The sequence below is a fragment of the Triticum dicoccoides genome, chromosome 2B (genome assembly GCF_002162155.2).
Source record: "Triticum dicoccoides isolate Atlit2015 ecotype Zavitan chromosome 2B, WEW_v2.0, whole genome shotgun sequence".
Classification (NCBI taxonomy): domain Eukaryota; kingdom Viridiplantae; phylum Streptophyta; class Magnoliopsida; order Poales; family Poaceae; genus Triticum; species Triticum dicoccoides.
In genome coordinates, this window is record NC_041383.1 from 185,237,452 (window position 1) to 185,255,308 (window position 17,857).

The 17,857-nt window shown below is 47.6% G+C and overlaps 4 protein-coding genes across 4 annotated transcripts; 2 read left to right on the top strand and 2 right to left on the bottom strand.

Moving 5' to 3' along the window:
* The first annotated feature begins 885 nt into the window (after window positions 1–885).
* On the top strand, window positions 886–3,687 carry LOC119362957. The gene is made up of 3 exons (XM_037628239.1): window positions 886–1,017; window positions 1,110–1,184; window positions 1,300–3,687. Exons 1-3 carry the CDS (start codon window positions 943–945, stop codon window positions 2,356–2,358), a joined length of 1,209 nt encoding a protein of 402 aa, XP_037484136.1. The 5' UTR covers window positions 886–942; the 3' UTR covers window positions 2,359–3,687.
* A 211-nt stretch (window positions 3,688–3,898) lies between these two features.
* Window positions 3,899–4,391, bottom strand: LOC119360761 (probable calcium-binding protein CML27). Its single transcript, XM_037626268.1, has one exon. It carries the CDS (start codon window positions 4,389–4,391, stop codon window positions 4,107–4,109), a length of 285 nt encoding a protein of 94 aa, XP_037482165.1. The 3' UTR covers window positions 3,899–4,106.
* Window positions 4,392–5,932: 1,541 nt separating this feature from the next.
* LOC119367510 lies at window positions 5,933–6,470 on the bottom strand. Its single transcript, XM_037633001.1, has one exon. It carries the CDS (start codon window positions 6,436–6,438, stop codon window positions 6,178–6,180), a length of 261 nt encoding a protein of 86 aa, XP_037488898.1. The 5' UTR covers window positions 6,439–6,470; the 3' UTR covers window positions 5,933–6,177.
* A 9,053-nt stretch (window positions 6,471–15,523) lies between these two features.
* Window positions 15,524–17,393, top strand: LOC119367511 (zinc finger MYM-type protein 1-like). The gene is made up of 3 exons (XM_037633003.1): window positions 15,524–15,788; window positions 15,999–16,918; window positions 17,021–17,393. The coding sequence occupies exons 2-3, from the start codon at window positions 16,008–16,010 to the stop codon at window positions 17,169–17,171; spliced, it is 1,062 nt and encodes a 353-aa protein (XP_037488900.1). The 5' UTR covers window positions 15,524–15,788; window positions 15,999–16,007; the 3' UTR covers window positions 17,172–17,393.
* Window positions 17,394–17,857: the final 464 nt, after the last annotated feature.

The window sequence follows — 17,857 nt, forward strand, 5'->3', positions numbered from 1 at the left end:
GGAAAGGAATGCTGTCGATCTCAGTTTTGGTAAAATCTATATCTGGTGGTAGTACCTTTTTCGTAGCAGGATTTGTGATCTTTTATTCCGAGACAGGGAGCATGCCGTCGGCAAGTGGACCCTCCCAACGGATGTCAATTTTCGGATAACTGAATCATTATCGGCTCACAAGGCATGCATGGGGAACTTTTATTATTCATTCTTGCTAAGCCTCAGTCGATTGAGACTTCACTAAGTCTGTGAGATCCCGCATTAAGATCGGTGTATTTTTTCTTCAATTTTTTTCTCTCTTGCATGTTGTATCCATTGACTAATACTTGGTTAAATCCCAGTAGACTGAAACCTAGCCACACTTCTTATTATTACTTTCTGCCTAGCTAGTATCCTCCTATACTTATTGTCTTTCTTTTAAGTTTCCTAAATGGGTTCAAAAAATAAAATAAGAGCTCTAAAGTGCTTTCAAAAGTAGCATCTTTGGAGTAATAATTTTTTTCCCATGACTTCGACGAATGTGATCCTATGATGAAAATTTGCCAAAGCACTCAAAACATTTGCTAGTGTTTGCCACAAATTTTTCCAGAATTCTTTTAATTTTTTAAATTTTAGTGTTCATGCAGGCTCATTTGAGCCCGAGCCACATGTCCCATTGCTAATTTTCTTGAGGCAATCCGTTTTTCCTTTTTTTTAAGAGGATCTTGCGCCAATCTGCTTTTTTTTTTGGTTCCTTTGTCCCCTTAGACGTGAGGCCCACACAGCAAATGGAAATGCAGCCTCAGGCAGCAGGCGCTAAAGACGAACCATCCAGAGCCCATAGCCTCGCTAACGGCCCACCATCCAGAGACGAAATGGAGGGAAAACTCCAGAAGCGAGGGAAAAACTCTTTTCCCGTCCCCCAAACGCGCGCGGCACGCCGACGGAAACCCTGGTCGCGCGAAGCCGGCGATGGTGGAACCACGCGCCGGCGCCGCTGAAGCCCCCTCCCTTGCCGCCACCGATGCACTCCCCGCCCCCAACCAGGTCCGCTCTCCTCGCCCGCCCGCCCTCCTGGTACCACTCGATGGATTCGCCGCCACCGCTTCCGTTGAAATCTCTGCGTTTTGACCTCGCAGGGCACCACCGCCGGCGCGAGGAAGCGGAAGGCCCCGGCGACGGAGAAGGCTCCGAGGAAGCCCCGCAAGCGGCAGGTCTGTACTTCACTGCACCCACCAACCCCCTCCCCGCGGCAATCTTGCTTGGTAGTCTGATTCGTCTGAATGTCGTGGCATTGTTTGGTAGTCTGATTCGTCTGAATGTTGGTAGGTTGAAGAACCGATTCAGATCCCTGTGTACTACGGGTGTAGAAAAGGAGATTTTTCAAGCGTGCACGGCGATGATTTAGTTCAAGATTGCCCAGCCATTTATGCAGAAAACATATGTGCACACATAATCGGCGAGCTACCGCTGCAGCCACAGTCGATGTCACTGGTGGATCTGCAGCTCTGGGTCTTCAAGCTGTTCAGGCTCCATCCAGAAACACAAGATCTCCGTATTAAGGGGTTCCTCAAACAACACAAAAATGACCCGTATGACGAAGAGGATCCGGACTGGTATTTGGAGTACTACCAGTGGGACACCCATGAATTCTATGGCGATAAATACTGGAGTTCCTTTGCCAATAAATTGAAGAAAAAGAGAAATGTAGCGCAGAAGTTCATGTTGTACGTGGAATCCTCTGAGATCAGGCACCATGACATATTGCTCAAAGCCATAAATGATGATTACTCTCAACAGGTGCCTGTTGTGTTGCCTGGGACAGAAAGCCTGGCAAGGTGTGAATTCAGCTTCCGCTACCTTAAGGAACACCTGGCAGTTACTGCTGAGGAAATGGCAGTTTATCTCACTGGTCACTACGGCGAGCAGGTTACTCCCGCTGAGGCGTGGAGGGCAAGACAGATGGCTCTGGAGAAGGAATTCGGTACCTTTTATGATTCATACAACTTTGCCCCGAGGTTACTCAAGGAAATAGCACGTAAAAACCCTGGTGGTTTTGTAGACATCAAGGATGCAGAGGTTGCAGGGTGTAAGGATTTTCGAGTCCTCCGGCGTATATTTTGGGTGTTTGGACAATGCTTACAGGCCTTCATTACCTGTCGCCCTGTGCTGTGCATTAAAGGCACACCGCTATGCGGTAAATATCAAGGGGCGCTGTTGACGGCCGTAGCATTAGATGCTAATGATTTCTCTGTTCCAATAGCATATGCCATCGTTGAGTGCGAGACAAAGGAAAGCTGGCTGTGGTTTCTTAGGAATTTGGGGCGAGCAGTGGTTGATCAAGCTGATGTCTGCATTATATTATACACGACTACAAAAGGGAGTTGATCGATGCCGTAGAGGATCTTCTGAATTCCCGTCGACGACAAGGGCTGAAAGCAGAAAGCCGGTGGTGCATGGAACATCTTGCTGAAAACTTCTATGCATATTTTGGCGACGAGAACCTGGTGATGATGTTCAAGAAACTTTGCCAGCAGAAGCGACAGCATAAATTCGATAAACTCTGGAAGGAGCTCGACGAGTTGACATCCAAATATATGGCAGAGAAAGAATCTGGTGCTAGTGAGGAAGTGCAGCAGGGGTCAGTCAAGCATGATGATGCAGAGCTTCAGGAGCAAAGCCCATTCAGCCAGCCTGATTCAGTGGAGGATGGGATGGAAGGAGATCGTGCCAATGATAGCAATGGAAAGATAACAAAGTTCTCTGATTGGATTCGTCTGAAACCAATGGAGAAGTGGTCACTGGTGCATGATCGCAACGGAGCAAGATATGGTATCATGGGCACTGATATAACTGATGTATATAAGAACGATCCTGTATTGAAAGGTATAACTTGCCTTCCACTCAGTGCGATGGTGGAGGTGACATTCCTACGCTTGGAAGAGTACTTCAAAAACACAGGTGCCGCAGCAAACAAAGCAACCGGCAACCCTTCAGTCAGTTTACCAGAACGTGTCCAGGATGACATGAACTCCAAAATGCAGAAAGCCGAGATGCATCAAGTTCTTGTGGATGAAGAGGCTCTGAAATTTACGGTGAAGTCGAGGCAGAGGCAGGTTACCGTAAACATGAAGTCGGAATATACCCACAACATGGATAAGTCTAAAGGATCCACAGCTCGAAAAACTGCTACCTGTTCACGCAACAAGCCGCAGCTGCTTCACAAGCCTTGCTCTCATGTCATTGCCGTCTGTTGTCATATTGGGGTTAGCACTGCTGAATACATGTCCCCATACTACAGCCTGACTTGTCTAGGCAGGACCTGGAGTAAAAAATTCAATGAGTTCTCACGCAACTACAGAAAAAATTTACCACGCTACTACAGAGATATCAGACCATTTGAACGTGAAACACCAACTTGGATCCCCGACAAAAGATTGGAACGTGGTTTTCCTGTTTATCTGTTGCCGGACTGCGTACAAACTGCCGTTGTCGATGAAGGGCAACAGTGCACAACTGAAGATGAATCAGTTGCAGACAATGAAGCAACAAAGACACGCTCAGAAGAATCAAGAGCCTAGCCAAATTTGAGGTTCTTTTATCATCTGTGAAACTCCAGGCTGTTCATATTTTGGACCTTTAATATCTGGTGGCTGCTGTGCTTTAAGTTATCCCATGTATACTCTGAACCTCTAGTATTATTTGCAGTACTTTCCATGCTGTCCTGAAAACTGAAGTTTATATTCCTTTTCTAGTCTGTTACAGTTTGTCACTGAATTTCTTGGTTGGTTTATATTTTCTTGAAACTCTTGTATGCCAAAACGCTAAATCATCTGAGAAGTCATTACTTGGCTGACGGCGTTTCAGGGAATAACACGCATACCAGTTCAGTTGATAAAATTGTCATCACTAGAAGCACTTTAGTAGATTCTAGTTATCTTAAGTATATATAACAAGCACACATTCATACACTCATAATTAGCCAACTGCACAGTAGCAAAGCTTTATTGATTCTCCTGATTTTACACACATTATTCAGGAGAATTTGCCATGTCAAAGTTGAAACTTGAAACTATAGCACACGACTCAAGGTGGTACTAGAGTGCCCACTAGTTTTGGTCAATAAACCGAATTAGCTACCATGGAGAGATCTTCATGCCGAGGTCTTTCTGCGCGAACGCGACGAGATTCTCAATCTCGGCGTCTTCGATGTAGCCGCTCTTGTCCCTGTCGGCGTGGCGGAGGGCTCGCCCAGCCCTGAGGGTGGCGAACCAGCAGCCCCGGCGGCGGATGGCCTGGCGGAGCTCCGCCTTGCTGATCCGGCCGTCGCCGTCCACGTCGAACTGCTTCAGCCACTCCTTGAATTGCTCCACCGTGGTCCCTCTCGGCCAGAGCAGCCACCTCCGCGCTGCCATGGCCATCGGTGTTTGCAGGCTCAGAGCCAGCTAGTCCTTGACGACTGTGCTAGGCAGGTGCATGGATGGTTCGAAGCCTCTCGCCTCCTTTTATAGTTGGATCGTTTCACCCACGTATCTCGTGGCTTTATTCGTTTATATCTGCAGGTTGCGACGGGTCGGTGATCTCAATCGTATCTCATTTCTTGGTGGAGTCCGACCTAGCTGAATTTCAGGCTTGTGTCCGACCTAGTCACTACTCACTACACGGAATGCATGCAAGGCTAGTAGTAAGCGGTAAGCGCAAGTTTATGCATATTAGTACATTGCACTGTTCAACTGTGGCTCTTTTGACTGATGGGCTGCATTTACCTCATTAGATCATATTCCTATATGCTTGCAGCGACCAGAAAGCGTATTAGTTCGCTTGAGAATAAATTGGAAGTCGGGGAAGTAGCAATGTGGTAGGGCCCGTGCATGAAAGAGATTCTCCATTGACCCACCAATCCAGGAAGGAAACATTAGGGAGGTTTTGGTTTTGCTATTTCTCGCGTACCTAAAATTTTATGTTGCACTTGCATCAGTCATTTCTTCCTTCTTTCTTCCTTCTTCCCAACCTCGCCGGAGAAGAACAAACCAACTATCTATCTTGGAGGGAAGCCATGGCCTCACTATCTATCTTAGTGGGAAACTACAACCCCATTACTATCTTAGGGATGGGACTGCAGGGGATCGCCGGAGGTTTGCACCGGTTGGCCGACGGTTGCACAGAAGGATGGATCAGATCGTGGGTGGATGAGGAAGACGCTTGAGCGAAAGAAGACGACCTCTGAGCGGTTAGATGCAGATCGGATGAACAGAAAATAAAATGACCGATGAAACGTTTTTTGCAGGCACCTGTTAAATAAACAGTCCTGGGAGATTCTACCACGGTTGCTCAAGAATGTCCCAAGTTCTTTCCAACGCTACTACAGAAACCTGTCTCTGAAGTGCTAACTGGACCGCCTGAAACATGCCTTCACCTCAGGTGGTGCTAGACCACGAAAATCGTTAGGAATGGACGACAAGGCGAAGATCATCAGAGTTGTGGATGTGGGCTCATTTCTGATGGCGCAGTCCCGACCCACCAAAGATGGATTTCGCCATGGGCGGTGTCTTTTCAGTATGCAGGAAATAATTGCTTAATCCTGCCTCTTGTGGAATGGCATGCTTGTTTTCTTGAACGTCAGTGTATCGTTGTGCAGCAAGGTAGTAGCATCGTGAAATACATTTGTCGAGGATATGTCGTCAGGTTAATATTAAGACTGGACTTCAAAGTGGACAACTGAGCTAAAATGCTGGAGGAGGGTGACTAGGCAAAACAACTGTGTGTAATCCATCAACAAAAAGATGCAGTATTCATATGTCCATTCCGTATTTCACGACAAAGATAACATAATAAAGTGGCGGTCCTGAAAGCAGTCCCTGCAAAGTTGGGGTGCGGTTTCGGCATCAAGCAGTCAAAGAAGACGCGGCCATCCCCAGCAGCCAGGACGTCCGTAGACAAAATACGCAAGCCACAAGGACAATCTGTATATATTGAGCACTTCATGCAACTTTCAAAATTTACAGCACAAACACTCACAATTAAGCAACTGCATACATAGTAGCAGACGACGTCGTCGTAACAAACCTTAAAAAATTCTCCTGGATTTACACATATTATTCAGGAGAAGTTGGCATGTCAAGTTGAACCCATCACACGATGCTAGGCTTAGATACTATGTTACCATACTGGGCATTAGGCTGAACTGGTAACGCTCTAGCGAGCTAGCTAACGGGGAGAGATGTTCATGCCGAGGTGTTCCCGCGCGAAAGCGACGAGGTTCTCGAGCTCCGCGTCGTCGACGTAGCCGTTGTGGTCCCTGTCGGCGCGGCGGACGGCGCGGCCGGCCCTAACGGTGGCGAACCAGCAGCCCCGGCGGCGGATGGCCTGGCGGAGCTCGGCCTTGCTGATCCGGCCGTCGCCGCTCACGTCGACCCACTTCTTGAATTCTTCCACCGTCCACGCACACGGGGCGCTCCTTATCGGCATGGCCTATGCTATATGGTGTCTAGCAGCTCAGAACCAGCTTAGTCCTTGCAGTTTTCTCGCGGTCGTGCCTCCTTTTATAGTTGAGTTGATCCAATCCACGCAGCAGCTCGTGACTTTATTCGTTTCTATCTATCTGCAGGCTGCGAGGGGTGTTGATCGGAATCCGAATCCCATCTCAGTTATTGGTGGAGGGAGACAAAGGTAAATTTCAGGCTTGAGCATCGCATCGATCATTAGCCACTATACTTACTGCAATGTTAGTAATGAGCAAGGCATATCACATCGTTTGACCCTAACTATTTTGCCTGATGGGACGCGGGCGGCTAATTCATTAGATAATATTCCTTTTTTTCCAACCGGGCTCACACCCCTTTCCATTAATTTTGCAATCAACGGAAATACATCAGTCTGTTACTGTTGTTTGGAGAGCAACGCAAAATGAGCATCGAGCCGAATAAGACCAACTACCAAGCAAAGGAGACTGAAAGGGGAAGAGCGGGTTGGTGCATCGCCAGGAAACCCACTGCATGATAGCCCTGAAGCGGACTATCAGCCGTGGGGCGAAAACCTGACGACACAATCAACCAAAGCTCGCTACAGATTTAACCTGACTAGAGTCTAGCCTTGAGAGGATAGGATAATCAACACCAAAAGGAGCGATCCAGCGGGCATCAAACCCCAGTGGATATAAGGCTAAGCTAAGATGAGACTATCATGATCTAACCAATCTGTATGCCATCACCATCTCCCAGCAGAAGCCTGCCACGCGCATAAGGTCTGTCCGCCAGCGCCGCTGCCACATGAGCCAGTCTCTTCACGCCATCCTGGAATTTCCTCCTGTCATCCTCCTTAAGCAACCCTGCCCAGTATAACATAAAAGAGCAAGCGGTGAAGACAGCCTCCAGCGGAGAATGAGCATTATACTTATCAAAAGTAGTTTTGTTGCGAAGGCACCACCCCAGCATACTGCCGCAATGACCATCATATAGAATTTTTTGCCTCCAGGGAACAAATTATACATCCAAGCCAGACTTTGCCATATTGACCTGGGAGCACAGGAGGCCCCAACAGTCCACCCCAGCACCCCCCAAACTGTGCGGGCGAGAGGGCAAGTGAAAAAAAGATGGTTAGCAGTTTCCACATTAGTACAAAAAGAGCACACCGGGTTCCCTGGCCAATTCCTCCGCCGCATGTTATCGCGCGTGAGAACAGCATTTTGGAATAATTGCCATAGGAAAATTTTAATTTTCAATGGGATAGTCGCTTTCCATACCCACTTATAATTAGGGCCAGATAAGTCTCTCTCCAGCCACTTATATACAGATTTAGTGGTGAATCTACCTCCCCTATTCAGAGACCAGGAAATAGCATCAGGGTTCTCATTCAGATGCAACTTCTTAGCCTCACACACCATCCACTTCCATTGTTCCTCCAGCTCTCCAAAGAGTCTACGTCTGAAGGGAAGATTATATTCATTGTCTACAAAAGAGGCGATAGAACAATCTTGATCTTGACAGATATCATACAAAACAGGGAAACGTTCCCGCAGGATATCATTTTCCACCCATGGGTCATGCCAAACCCTTGCCAGGTCCCCCTTGTTAATATTGACTCTTCTCCCGGCCATATAAACGTCTTTGACCTTCATGATAGATTTCCAACAGGGAGAGTCAGAGAAGCGGCTGCGAATGTTCGCGACCGTTTTGTTTCTGAAATATCTTGCCCGGATGATGCGTTGCCATAACCCATCACCAGTTTCCAGTTTCCACCACCACTTCACAAGTAGGCTGATATTTTGTTTGTGAAAGTCTTTTATGCCCAAGCCACCAATATTTCTCGATCGGCAAATTCTAGCCCATTTAACCATATGATAAGCACGCTTCTTATTCTTCCTCCTCCAAAAGAAACGTCTGCGATGTTTGTTAATCTTTTCTATCAATGTTTTGTTGAAAAGGAACATCGACATCAAGTAAGATGGGATACCATCCAAACTAGAATCAAGCAAGGTGAGCCTAGCACCAGAGGAGGCTGCATATGCCACCCATGCATCCAGTTTCTTGACCATTTTAACATCCAGGGAATCCAACTCAATGTTCTTAAGAGTGGAATAAGTAACTGGAACTCCTAAATATTTCATAGGTAAAGATCCCACACGACAGCCAAACAGATCAGCATATATGCCGTCCGTGTCATTATCCCCTCCCACCACAAACACTTCGCTCTTATCATAGTTAATTTTTAAGCCAGACATAAGTTCGAAAAGATACAACAACAGCTTAATGTCGATAGCTTTGTCAACATCATGTTCGAAGCACAGGACAGTATCGTCTGCATACTGCAGGATGCCTACCCCTCCTTCTACCAACCCAAAAGCAAGCCCCTTAATGAGATTATTTTTTTGGGCTGAAATGACCATCTTAGTCAGGCATTCTGCCGCAAGATTAAAAAGAAACGGAGAGTGTGGGTCACCTTGTCTCACCCCTTTAGCGCTCTGGATATAGGGCCCTATCTCGTCATTGATCTTTACACTAACCGTGCCATTCTTAAGGATTTGAGACACCCACCCGCACCATTTTGAATTAAAGCCTCGTTTAACATGACAATCCAGAAGGAATTCCCAGTTGACTTTGTCATAGGCTTTCTCAAAGTCAATCTTAAATATCACTCCCACATCTTTTTTCACATGAGTATAGTGCAGCACCTCATGCAAAGATAGGATGCCATCCACAATGTGTCTCCCCTTAATGAAGGCATTCTGCTGGATGCTAAAAATTTTGCTAGCAACTTTCGCAGCCCTAAGATCCATAGCTTTCGTGATCAGTTTGTATGGGCATCGCAGCAAGCAAATAGGTCGATACTGCTGTATCCTATTTGCCTCCGCAGATTTAGGGAGCAGCGTGATAACCCCATAGTTCAAGCGTTGAACATCTAATTTTCCCTCATAGAACCACTCAAAGAGATTGAACAACTCTGGACTCACAACGCCCCAGCAATGTTGATAGAATTCCGCAGGAATATTATCCGGTCCAGGGGCACGATTAGGTTTCATCACAAACAGTGCCGTCTTGATTTCTTCAAGAGAAAAAGGGCGGGTTAGGTACTCATTATCCTCAGGCATGATGTTTTCATCCTGGGACCATAATGAGGCGTCGATATGGCAAATGTTGCCAGGGGCTGGTCCAAACAACTCTCTGTAGTAATTGGTAGCATGAGAAAGCAGGTTTTTGGTCCCTTCTATAACCACGGAGCCACACTCCAATGAAACCATGGAATTTTTCCTACGACGCCCATTGGCTACCCTGTGAAAGAAGCCAGTGTTGTTGTCTCCTTTTAGAAGCCATCTCCCACTCGAAAACTGGTGCCAATGGGTCTCTTCCTCAGTATACATGTTATTAAGCTCTACTAGAATATTCAACTTCCTAGTATAGGCCTCCCCACACAGGTCATTTTCTTCTTCCATTTTCTCCAGCTCCTGAAGCTCGAGCCTGATAAGATTTTTCCTAATTTTATACTGACCAAAAATGTTGGACCCCCATCCTTTGAAGAATTTCTTAATTCTTTTCAACTTGATATTTAAAACATCAATAGGGTCACTAGTGTAAACAGGCTGCGCCCAGATAGCAGCTACTAGAGGAAGAAACTCAGGATTGCTCAGCCAAGCGTTATCAAACTTAAAGCATCTGCTACCAAGTGCTCTAGGAGCAGCCACTCCCCCATCCAATAGTAAGGGATTATGGTCAGAGATCTCCTTAACTAGCTTTTTAACAGAGACAAGGGGATAAAGATCTTCCCAGTCTGAAGACATTAAAACTCTATCCAGCTTTTCCAGGGTAGGGTGTTCCTGTTTGTTCGACCAGGTGTAACAGCCACCTGACATATGAATCTCTCTCAGCCCCAGCAGGTGTATAACTGAGTTAAAGACATCAGAGAAATGAGATAAAGGGGTTCTTTTGTTCTTCTCTCCACTGTGACGAATGATGTTAAAGTCCCCTCCAACTATATAAGGAACAGAGATTTTATGGCACATAGATGACATCTCTGCTATAAATTCTGGTTTATTCTCATCCTGAGCCGCCCCATAAACTACCATCAGCACCCAATTGCAACTTCTGCTCTTATCAAAGAGTTTAACTTGCAAAATGTATCTCCCATGTTCCACTTCCATGATGTCGAACTTATCCTTATTGACCCCACAAAGGATTCCCCCAGATTTCCCCCTAGAAGGGTTCCATTCCCACATAAATCTTTGGTGTGGATCTAATTTTCTAAAAAAAGAAGGAGTATAACTACTCTTCATGGTTTCCTGCAACCCAATGAAATCCACCTCATTGGCATTGATCAGATCAGTGAGACAGGTAGACATGCCCTTCTTACCTGCCCCCCTACAATTCCAAAAGAGGCCAATCATTTATAACGATCAGGTTTATCTCTCACCCTGGTAGGTCTGCCATGATTCTTAGCAGCCTTACCCTCCCCCTCCTCCTTCTTCTGACTTCTAGTCATGGGTCTAACAGGGTCTTTATGGGGCGAAATGACCACTGTTCGTCTTCTCTGGTTTCTTTTTTTCTTTTGTTTGGATTGGACAAGAATAAAAGGTTCCTCCTCATCTTTATCTTCTTCCCATGTCAAGGATAATGGAACACTGTTGCCCAACCCATCATTAATAACGATCTTGGGTGGATCCTTTTCATTTTTCTTATCTAGAAGTAAATTCCTAGAAATTTCTAGCTCACGGATAACATCAACAGTAGCAAAGTTGTCATCAGGAATTTGAACTCCCATAAGGGAGGCACGCAAGACAATTTCAGTATTAGATAACACAGAGAATTGGTTTTTTGTGTTGAGCATATTTTTACCTTCAAGGTCACGCTTCTTCATTCTATTAGTGGCCCTGTCCTCCATTTTTTCCAACTTCTCAAACTGTCTTCGTGAAGTCAATTCTTCAGATATCACCACTTCCCTGAGAGGAGACCCGTTGGGCGATTCAACAGTGTAAGCACTGCAATCCCCTCCACCCTCTGTCGACCCTTCTTCAAGAGGGACTATATGAGGCAGGGAGGGCCAGCTCACGTAATCTAGCAAGGGAGGGTACACATGCCCATGAGCACTTTCACAATGAGACATAAACATGGGAGAAGGAGGAATAGGGGTTTGAATAATTTCCCAAGCACCTTTTCTGTTGGCAGGCAGGATACCCCCATCCTCACAACTCATCTCATCACCAATGTTCCCAGCAGCCGTGTTGTTGACAGGAGAATCATAATGTGACACATTTTCTTTATCATGTTCTCTGGCCATAGATTCAATAAGCAGCTCAGTATGATTCCCTTCGTCACTGTCCTCCTCTTCCTCATTTTCAGACACAACAGCTAGTCTTTGATAATTTTTATCATAGTTTTGCGATGACTGATTCCCCACCATAGAAGCATCAGTATCCCCTTGCTCCATAGAGGAAGCTGGGTATGAATCCACCTTAGCTTTTTTAGGTACTAATGGGGATGCACCACTGTCAACAACAATGGAGGTTTGATTTTTCTCTCCCCCAACAGATACCACCTTCTCAACCTCATAGAAAAAATCATAGAATTGTTCACCCAGCATCCCTTCCGCAGAAGGAGGAATTTTCTTAACCTCCCTGCATCCAAGCAATATCCTGGCATACTCAGGCTTATGTAATGTTGCCTCATCCACCTCCAAGGTAATACCAACCAGCCCCCCAGCATATGCAACATGCTCCGGGCATCTTTTTTCCAGTGGAACATTTCTAACACGAACCCAAGCTTTTTCCATACTCCCCTTAGCCCCCACAGATGCAGACCATGGAGTAATGCACACAATGATAGAACCATCCTTCAAAGGAAGACGCTTACCATAACAACATGCTCTTTCCACTTCACTAGCATTCGGGAACCGCATGACAAATTGTGTTGGACTAATGGAGCGAGCAGTACATCGCCATTTTTTCTTGCCAGGTTTATGTGCAAATATGCAATTGAATTCATGTTCTATCTCTTTCACAGTAGCAACCCCTTCTATGGCAGTGATAACTACATTATTAGTTTTCTCAGAACTCTGTTTAGCAGCACACAAATCAGGGATATAGAAAAAGCCCTGTCCAGGTGATTGAAACCCGCACAACATAGGAACACACTCCCACGGCCTAAGCGATTGGCACAGCTGAGCCATATGACCAAGTTTGTTGCATTTCTCGCAACGAATAGTAGGGCAACGCGGAGTGAAATGACCTGAGTTGTTGCAGTTGAGGCATCGCTCCACGGAGCTCTTGGGGGCTGGGGTTGTGGTCGAATCTGCAGCAGGAGGAGGAATCGCCTCCTTGGGGGCCGCCGTCTTCTGAGTCTCCCACTCCTTGGCCCCCCTCCCATCGCCCGCGCCGCCGCCTCCCACTTGTCGCCACCGCCGTCGCCCGCGGATCTGGAGCTCCCGGCCGTGGCCGTCGGTGGATCTGGCCGCTGCCACACCATGTTGCGAGTATGGTTGGGTGGCGGTGGTCGGCGTCCACCCCCGAACCCACCACGGCCAGCGAAGTCGCGTCGCCCTCCGAATCTTCTCCCGCCTTGATCCCCCATCGCCTTGGATGGATCGAGACGGATCTTCGAGCCCTCTGCGACTTGCGCAAAGGAGCGGTCGTCGCCGCCGACCTTGCCACACCACCAGCCGAAGGAATCGCGCGGCGGGGTTGGAGAAGAGGAGGAAACCCTAGATCGCTCCCACAGGTGCCCGAAGAGATATGCCAGATGCGAATCGGGTCCGATAGGAGTGGTGGTAGGTGGGGGATTGGTAGTGCCCGCGCCCCCTCGGTGGCCATTAAGTACCTCGACGCCATTGCTGGGCCCCGCATGGCAGTGGGGTGGCCATGGATCTGATCCGGCCGCGCTCCCCGCGCCAGATGTCGCGCATCCAGCCGCTGCATGCCGTTCCTCCGTGCGCTGTGTACCAGGCCCCTCATGCAACGATGACGCGCTTGGTGCCTGAATGCGCTGTCCAACCCTAGCCACATGACACGGAAACGAGATCGCCTGCCCGAATTCGATGCATTCGCCCTCGCGCATGTACCGCGCGTCCACCGTCACGCCTCGCTTGTCGATCAGCACCATCCGGAGCGCGCCATGGCGAAGGAGGATCTCGCCGTCGTTGGCGACGAGTGTGCGCGCCGTGACGAAGTCGGGGACGAATGTCGCGTGCCACCGCGTGTCGGCCATCCCGTGCGGGCAACCTGTGGCAAGCTCATTAGCTAGCCCTGGGGATAAGTTCAATGTAGGGAAACTAGCATCGTGTGGTAGGGCTTGCATGAAAGAGATTCTCCATTGACTCACCAATCCAACAAGGAAACAATAATCACAGAGCATACATCTTTTCTCAACTAGTTTTTTTTTAAAAAGGAGGATGACCGCCGGCCTATGCATCTCGAAGATGCATGCGGCTATTTTATTGATTATTCTCGAGGACCTTACAAAGTAGAACAACAATATGCCTGGATTCGCCATCTTGGCAACATCTGCCGCTACTCCTATCAACATGATGAAGGGGTGCAAGCTGGGCCACATACCCAGACCTCTCACCTAAGCCTAACATCTAAAGCCAGAGGCCCCGACAGATCCATCTGCCGGGTCCGGGGCTCAAACCGGTCCGACGCACTAACATATGTCGTCGCCACCATCTTCCACTGGTCCATCTCAGAGTAGATTGAGGTGACAACCTTGGCAGGTCCTCCGCCACCGACACCACCACAACGCCAAACGACGACCTCCACCTACGCGAGTCCATCTCCAAGCAACGGATGTAAATCCATTCTAGGATAGGGCCGCTCCACCGCTGACGCCCACCACCCACAAGCGCCACCCAACCCCAAGATTCCCAAAGCGGCGCTTTCAAGAAGGGAACGACGCCGTGAGCGTCGCTGCCCAACAAAGTTAGAGCTTTCACCCGGGAGACCTAGGGGAAGGTGAAGTGAGGAGATTAGTCCATACTGACGCCTCCAAGGAGGGGAACGGTGCCCTCAGGTGTCGCCGTTGGCGTGGCCGGTCATGGCCCGCCAGGGATTTCGCCCGAACTAGATCCCCGCCACCAGTAGCGCCTCCTGTACAGAACCGGCGACCAAGAAGAAGTGCGGCCCGACCAGGCTGACCCACACACCTAACAGGGGAGGAGGGGAGGCGCCAGATCGCGCGCACCGGCCGCCGCAGAAGCCACCCGCTAGCCGCCAACAACCACCGGATCCCGCCGCCCGCGCGGCCGAGACACCAGATCCACCGCCCGCACGGCTGCTAGCCGGCCGTGCCTTGCCAATGGAGTCGCCGCTCCAGATCCGGGGTTCCCCACGTAGAAGCAGGGCAACCGAGGCCCCGCCTCCACCATCCTTGGCGCCTCGGGCTTGCCTAGCGGCCGCCTCAGGCGGCGGCTAGGAAGGGAAGAGGGGGGAGGGGGGGGCTGGGTGAGGAGGAGGGGCAGTTAGGGTGAGGAGGAGGGGCGGTTAGGGTGAGGAGGAGAGGCGGCCAAGCCCAAAAGGAAAACAACTAAGAGTGCCCGACACATTGGTACGAAAAGTTATAGCAATGTTTTTTTAATATATCAAAATAATACCGCACCACATTCTCATCATGCAACGATAGAAAAACCTAGAGGTAAATGGAGTATAGATGCATGTTATATTGACTTGTGACATTCAAGTCCAAAGTCCAAATATTTGTTGTAGTAAAAAAGAAAAAAGACGTAAGAGAGCTTGCATGTTGCACCGGTTGATGATGTGAAGGGCTTGCATGTGGTGAAAAGTAAAACATGGATTGCTTGCATGCGCTTGATGATGTGGATGACTTGTATGTGCATTCATGGACGGATTTGGGCCCCAGGTAGCCCAGGCCATTGCCTGGGGCGTGGGAAAAACCCTAGGCCTATATTTAAAAAAACTTTGGCCTGGGGCGCAGCCCAGTTCTAGGCCCAGGTAGCCCAGGCCCACTGGCCCAGCCGGCAGCCGCCCAGGCCAACTCACCCGCAGATCGGCTCACCACCGCACGAAGCGCAAATGCCAGATGCTCTTTCCCCCGACTGGACCTAACGAACCCTAAGCGTCACCGGTCGCCGCCCGCCGTCGCCGGTCAGCTCCCTGCCTCCGTCCGGCAGCGCCTCCCCGGATCCCCCTTCCAGCGCCCCTCATTTAAGCGCCCGCCGCCCTCCCCCGGTTGCGCCGCTGCCACTGTGGGCCTGCGGCTGCTCCGCAACTGTCCTGTTCGCCGTGTCCGGCGAGGCGGCGAGGGCGTGAGGCGGCGAACCCGGCTAGGGCGCGACCGCGCTAGGCTGCAGCCTGCAGGTTGCCCGGCGTCCAATGAGGCGAGGTAGTCCACACTCAGCCTGCAGCTCACTTTCTCAGTACAATTTTGGTGACTTGATGCCTTGATGCCCTGTTTTTGTTTATAGATGCCAAATTGTCAGTATTCGATTGGACGATGATGATTTTAGTTGCTAGACGCCACTGTTTGTGTGTTTGTTAGATGTAGAAACCAATTTTGACATTGAGAATTTTTTGTTTCTCTAAAATTTTACAGGAACGCAAGATGAATAAAGGAAACAAGACATTGAATTCTTTTTTTCAAGTTCAAACCACCGAAACTGTAGAAATAGGTCCTTCAGCTCAAACAACTGATAATACCCCCAATGTTAGAGCTGAACTCAAACCCGGTGATGTTGAATCTGACCCCGATAAGAGAATACCAATTGAGGAGTTAGATCATGACATTAGAGATCTTGCTAGAAGGGAGTACATTAGTATGGGTCCTTGCCAACCAACTAATCATACATATGAAAAGATAAATGGTAGGAGCTTTCATGGCTATTGGTTCAATGATCACCGCGGCTGGTTGGAATATAGCATTGAAAAAAAGTCATCCTTTTGCTTTTATTGTTTTTTGTTTAAGCAACCAAGAGCTGAAAACTATGGTATTGAAGCATTCACGAGAAATGGATTCAAATCTTGGAAGGATGGACCTAAAGTTTTTAATCAGCATGTTGGCAAGCATGATAGTGCTCATAATAAATCTAGGCAACATTATGAGGATTTCAAAAATCAAAGACAAAATCTGCCACATGTGTTTGATAGGGGTTCTCAGAAGAAAGAAGAAGAATACAAAGCTCATCTCTTGATTGTATTGGGTATTGTCAAATTTTTGACACTACAAGCTCTTGCTTTTCGTGGTCACGATGAGTCTACTAGCTCAATGAATAAGGGTAACTTCAAAGAGTTGTTGGACTTGTTCATAAAGAAAGACCCAAAGGTGGCAAAATTATTTGGGGATGCGGGAGATAACCATAAGCTGACTTCACATAAGATACAATTGGATTTGTGCAAGGCTTGTGCAAAAGAGACCACCAATGTCATTCTTGAGGAGATTGGAGATAGTAAATTTGCACTACTTGTTGATGAGTCGAGAGATGCATCTATGAAGGAGCAAATGGCCATGTGTTTGAGGTTAGTACCTTTGCTCATATTGTTGTGTATGATATTTTAGCCTTGTAGGTTTATTTTGTTAAAGTTTTTGAAATATTAATCATGTTCCATTGTCTTATGTAGGTATCTCGACAAACAAGGGGAGGTGATTGAGAGATTCATGGCAGTTGAGCATGTTCCTGACACGAGAGCAACTTCATTGATCTTGGAGGAAAATCTTTATGCTCATTATATACATTGTTTGGTACTCTTGGTTTATCTATGTCTAATTTGAGAGGGCAGGGTTATGATGGGGCTTCAAACATGAGAGGGGAATTTCGTGGGTTGCAAAGATTGATCTTGGAGGAAAATCCTTATGCTCATTATATACATTGTTTTGTCCATCAGTTATAATTAGTGGTTGTTGCTGTTGCCAAGTGTTGTTCATCAGTAAGGGATTTTTTTGAGTACACAAGCATGGTTGTTAACATTGTTAATGCATCTTGTAAAAGACATGATCAATTAGCCCAAGAGAAACTTGAGAAATAGTGTGTCAAATAGAGGCTGGGGAACTTCTTGAGGGAAGAGGGAAAAACCAATTAACTAACCTTGCAAGACCTGGTGATACACCATGGGGATCACATCACAAAACATTATGCCGTCTTGTTGAGATGTGGAAATCAGTTCTAAAGGTATTAGAAAATCTACACAATGATGCAGATAATGTTTCCCAACGAACCACAGCCGCAGGGTTGATAAAACACATGGAGTCCTTCGAATTTGTTCTCATATTGCATCTTATGATTAGATTATTGGGCAAGACTAACAATCTGTCACAATGCTTGCAATTGAAAAATCAGAGTATTGTACGTGTTGTGGGGTTGATTAAAACCACATTAGAGGATGTTCAAGACATAAGGCAGAATGGTTGGGATGAGCTCTTTAAAGAGGTAACATACTTTTGTGTCAAATACAACATTG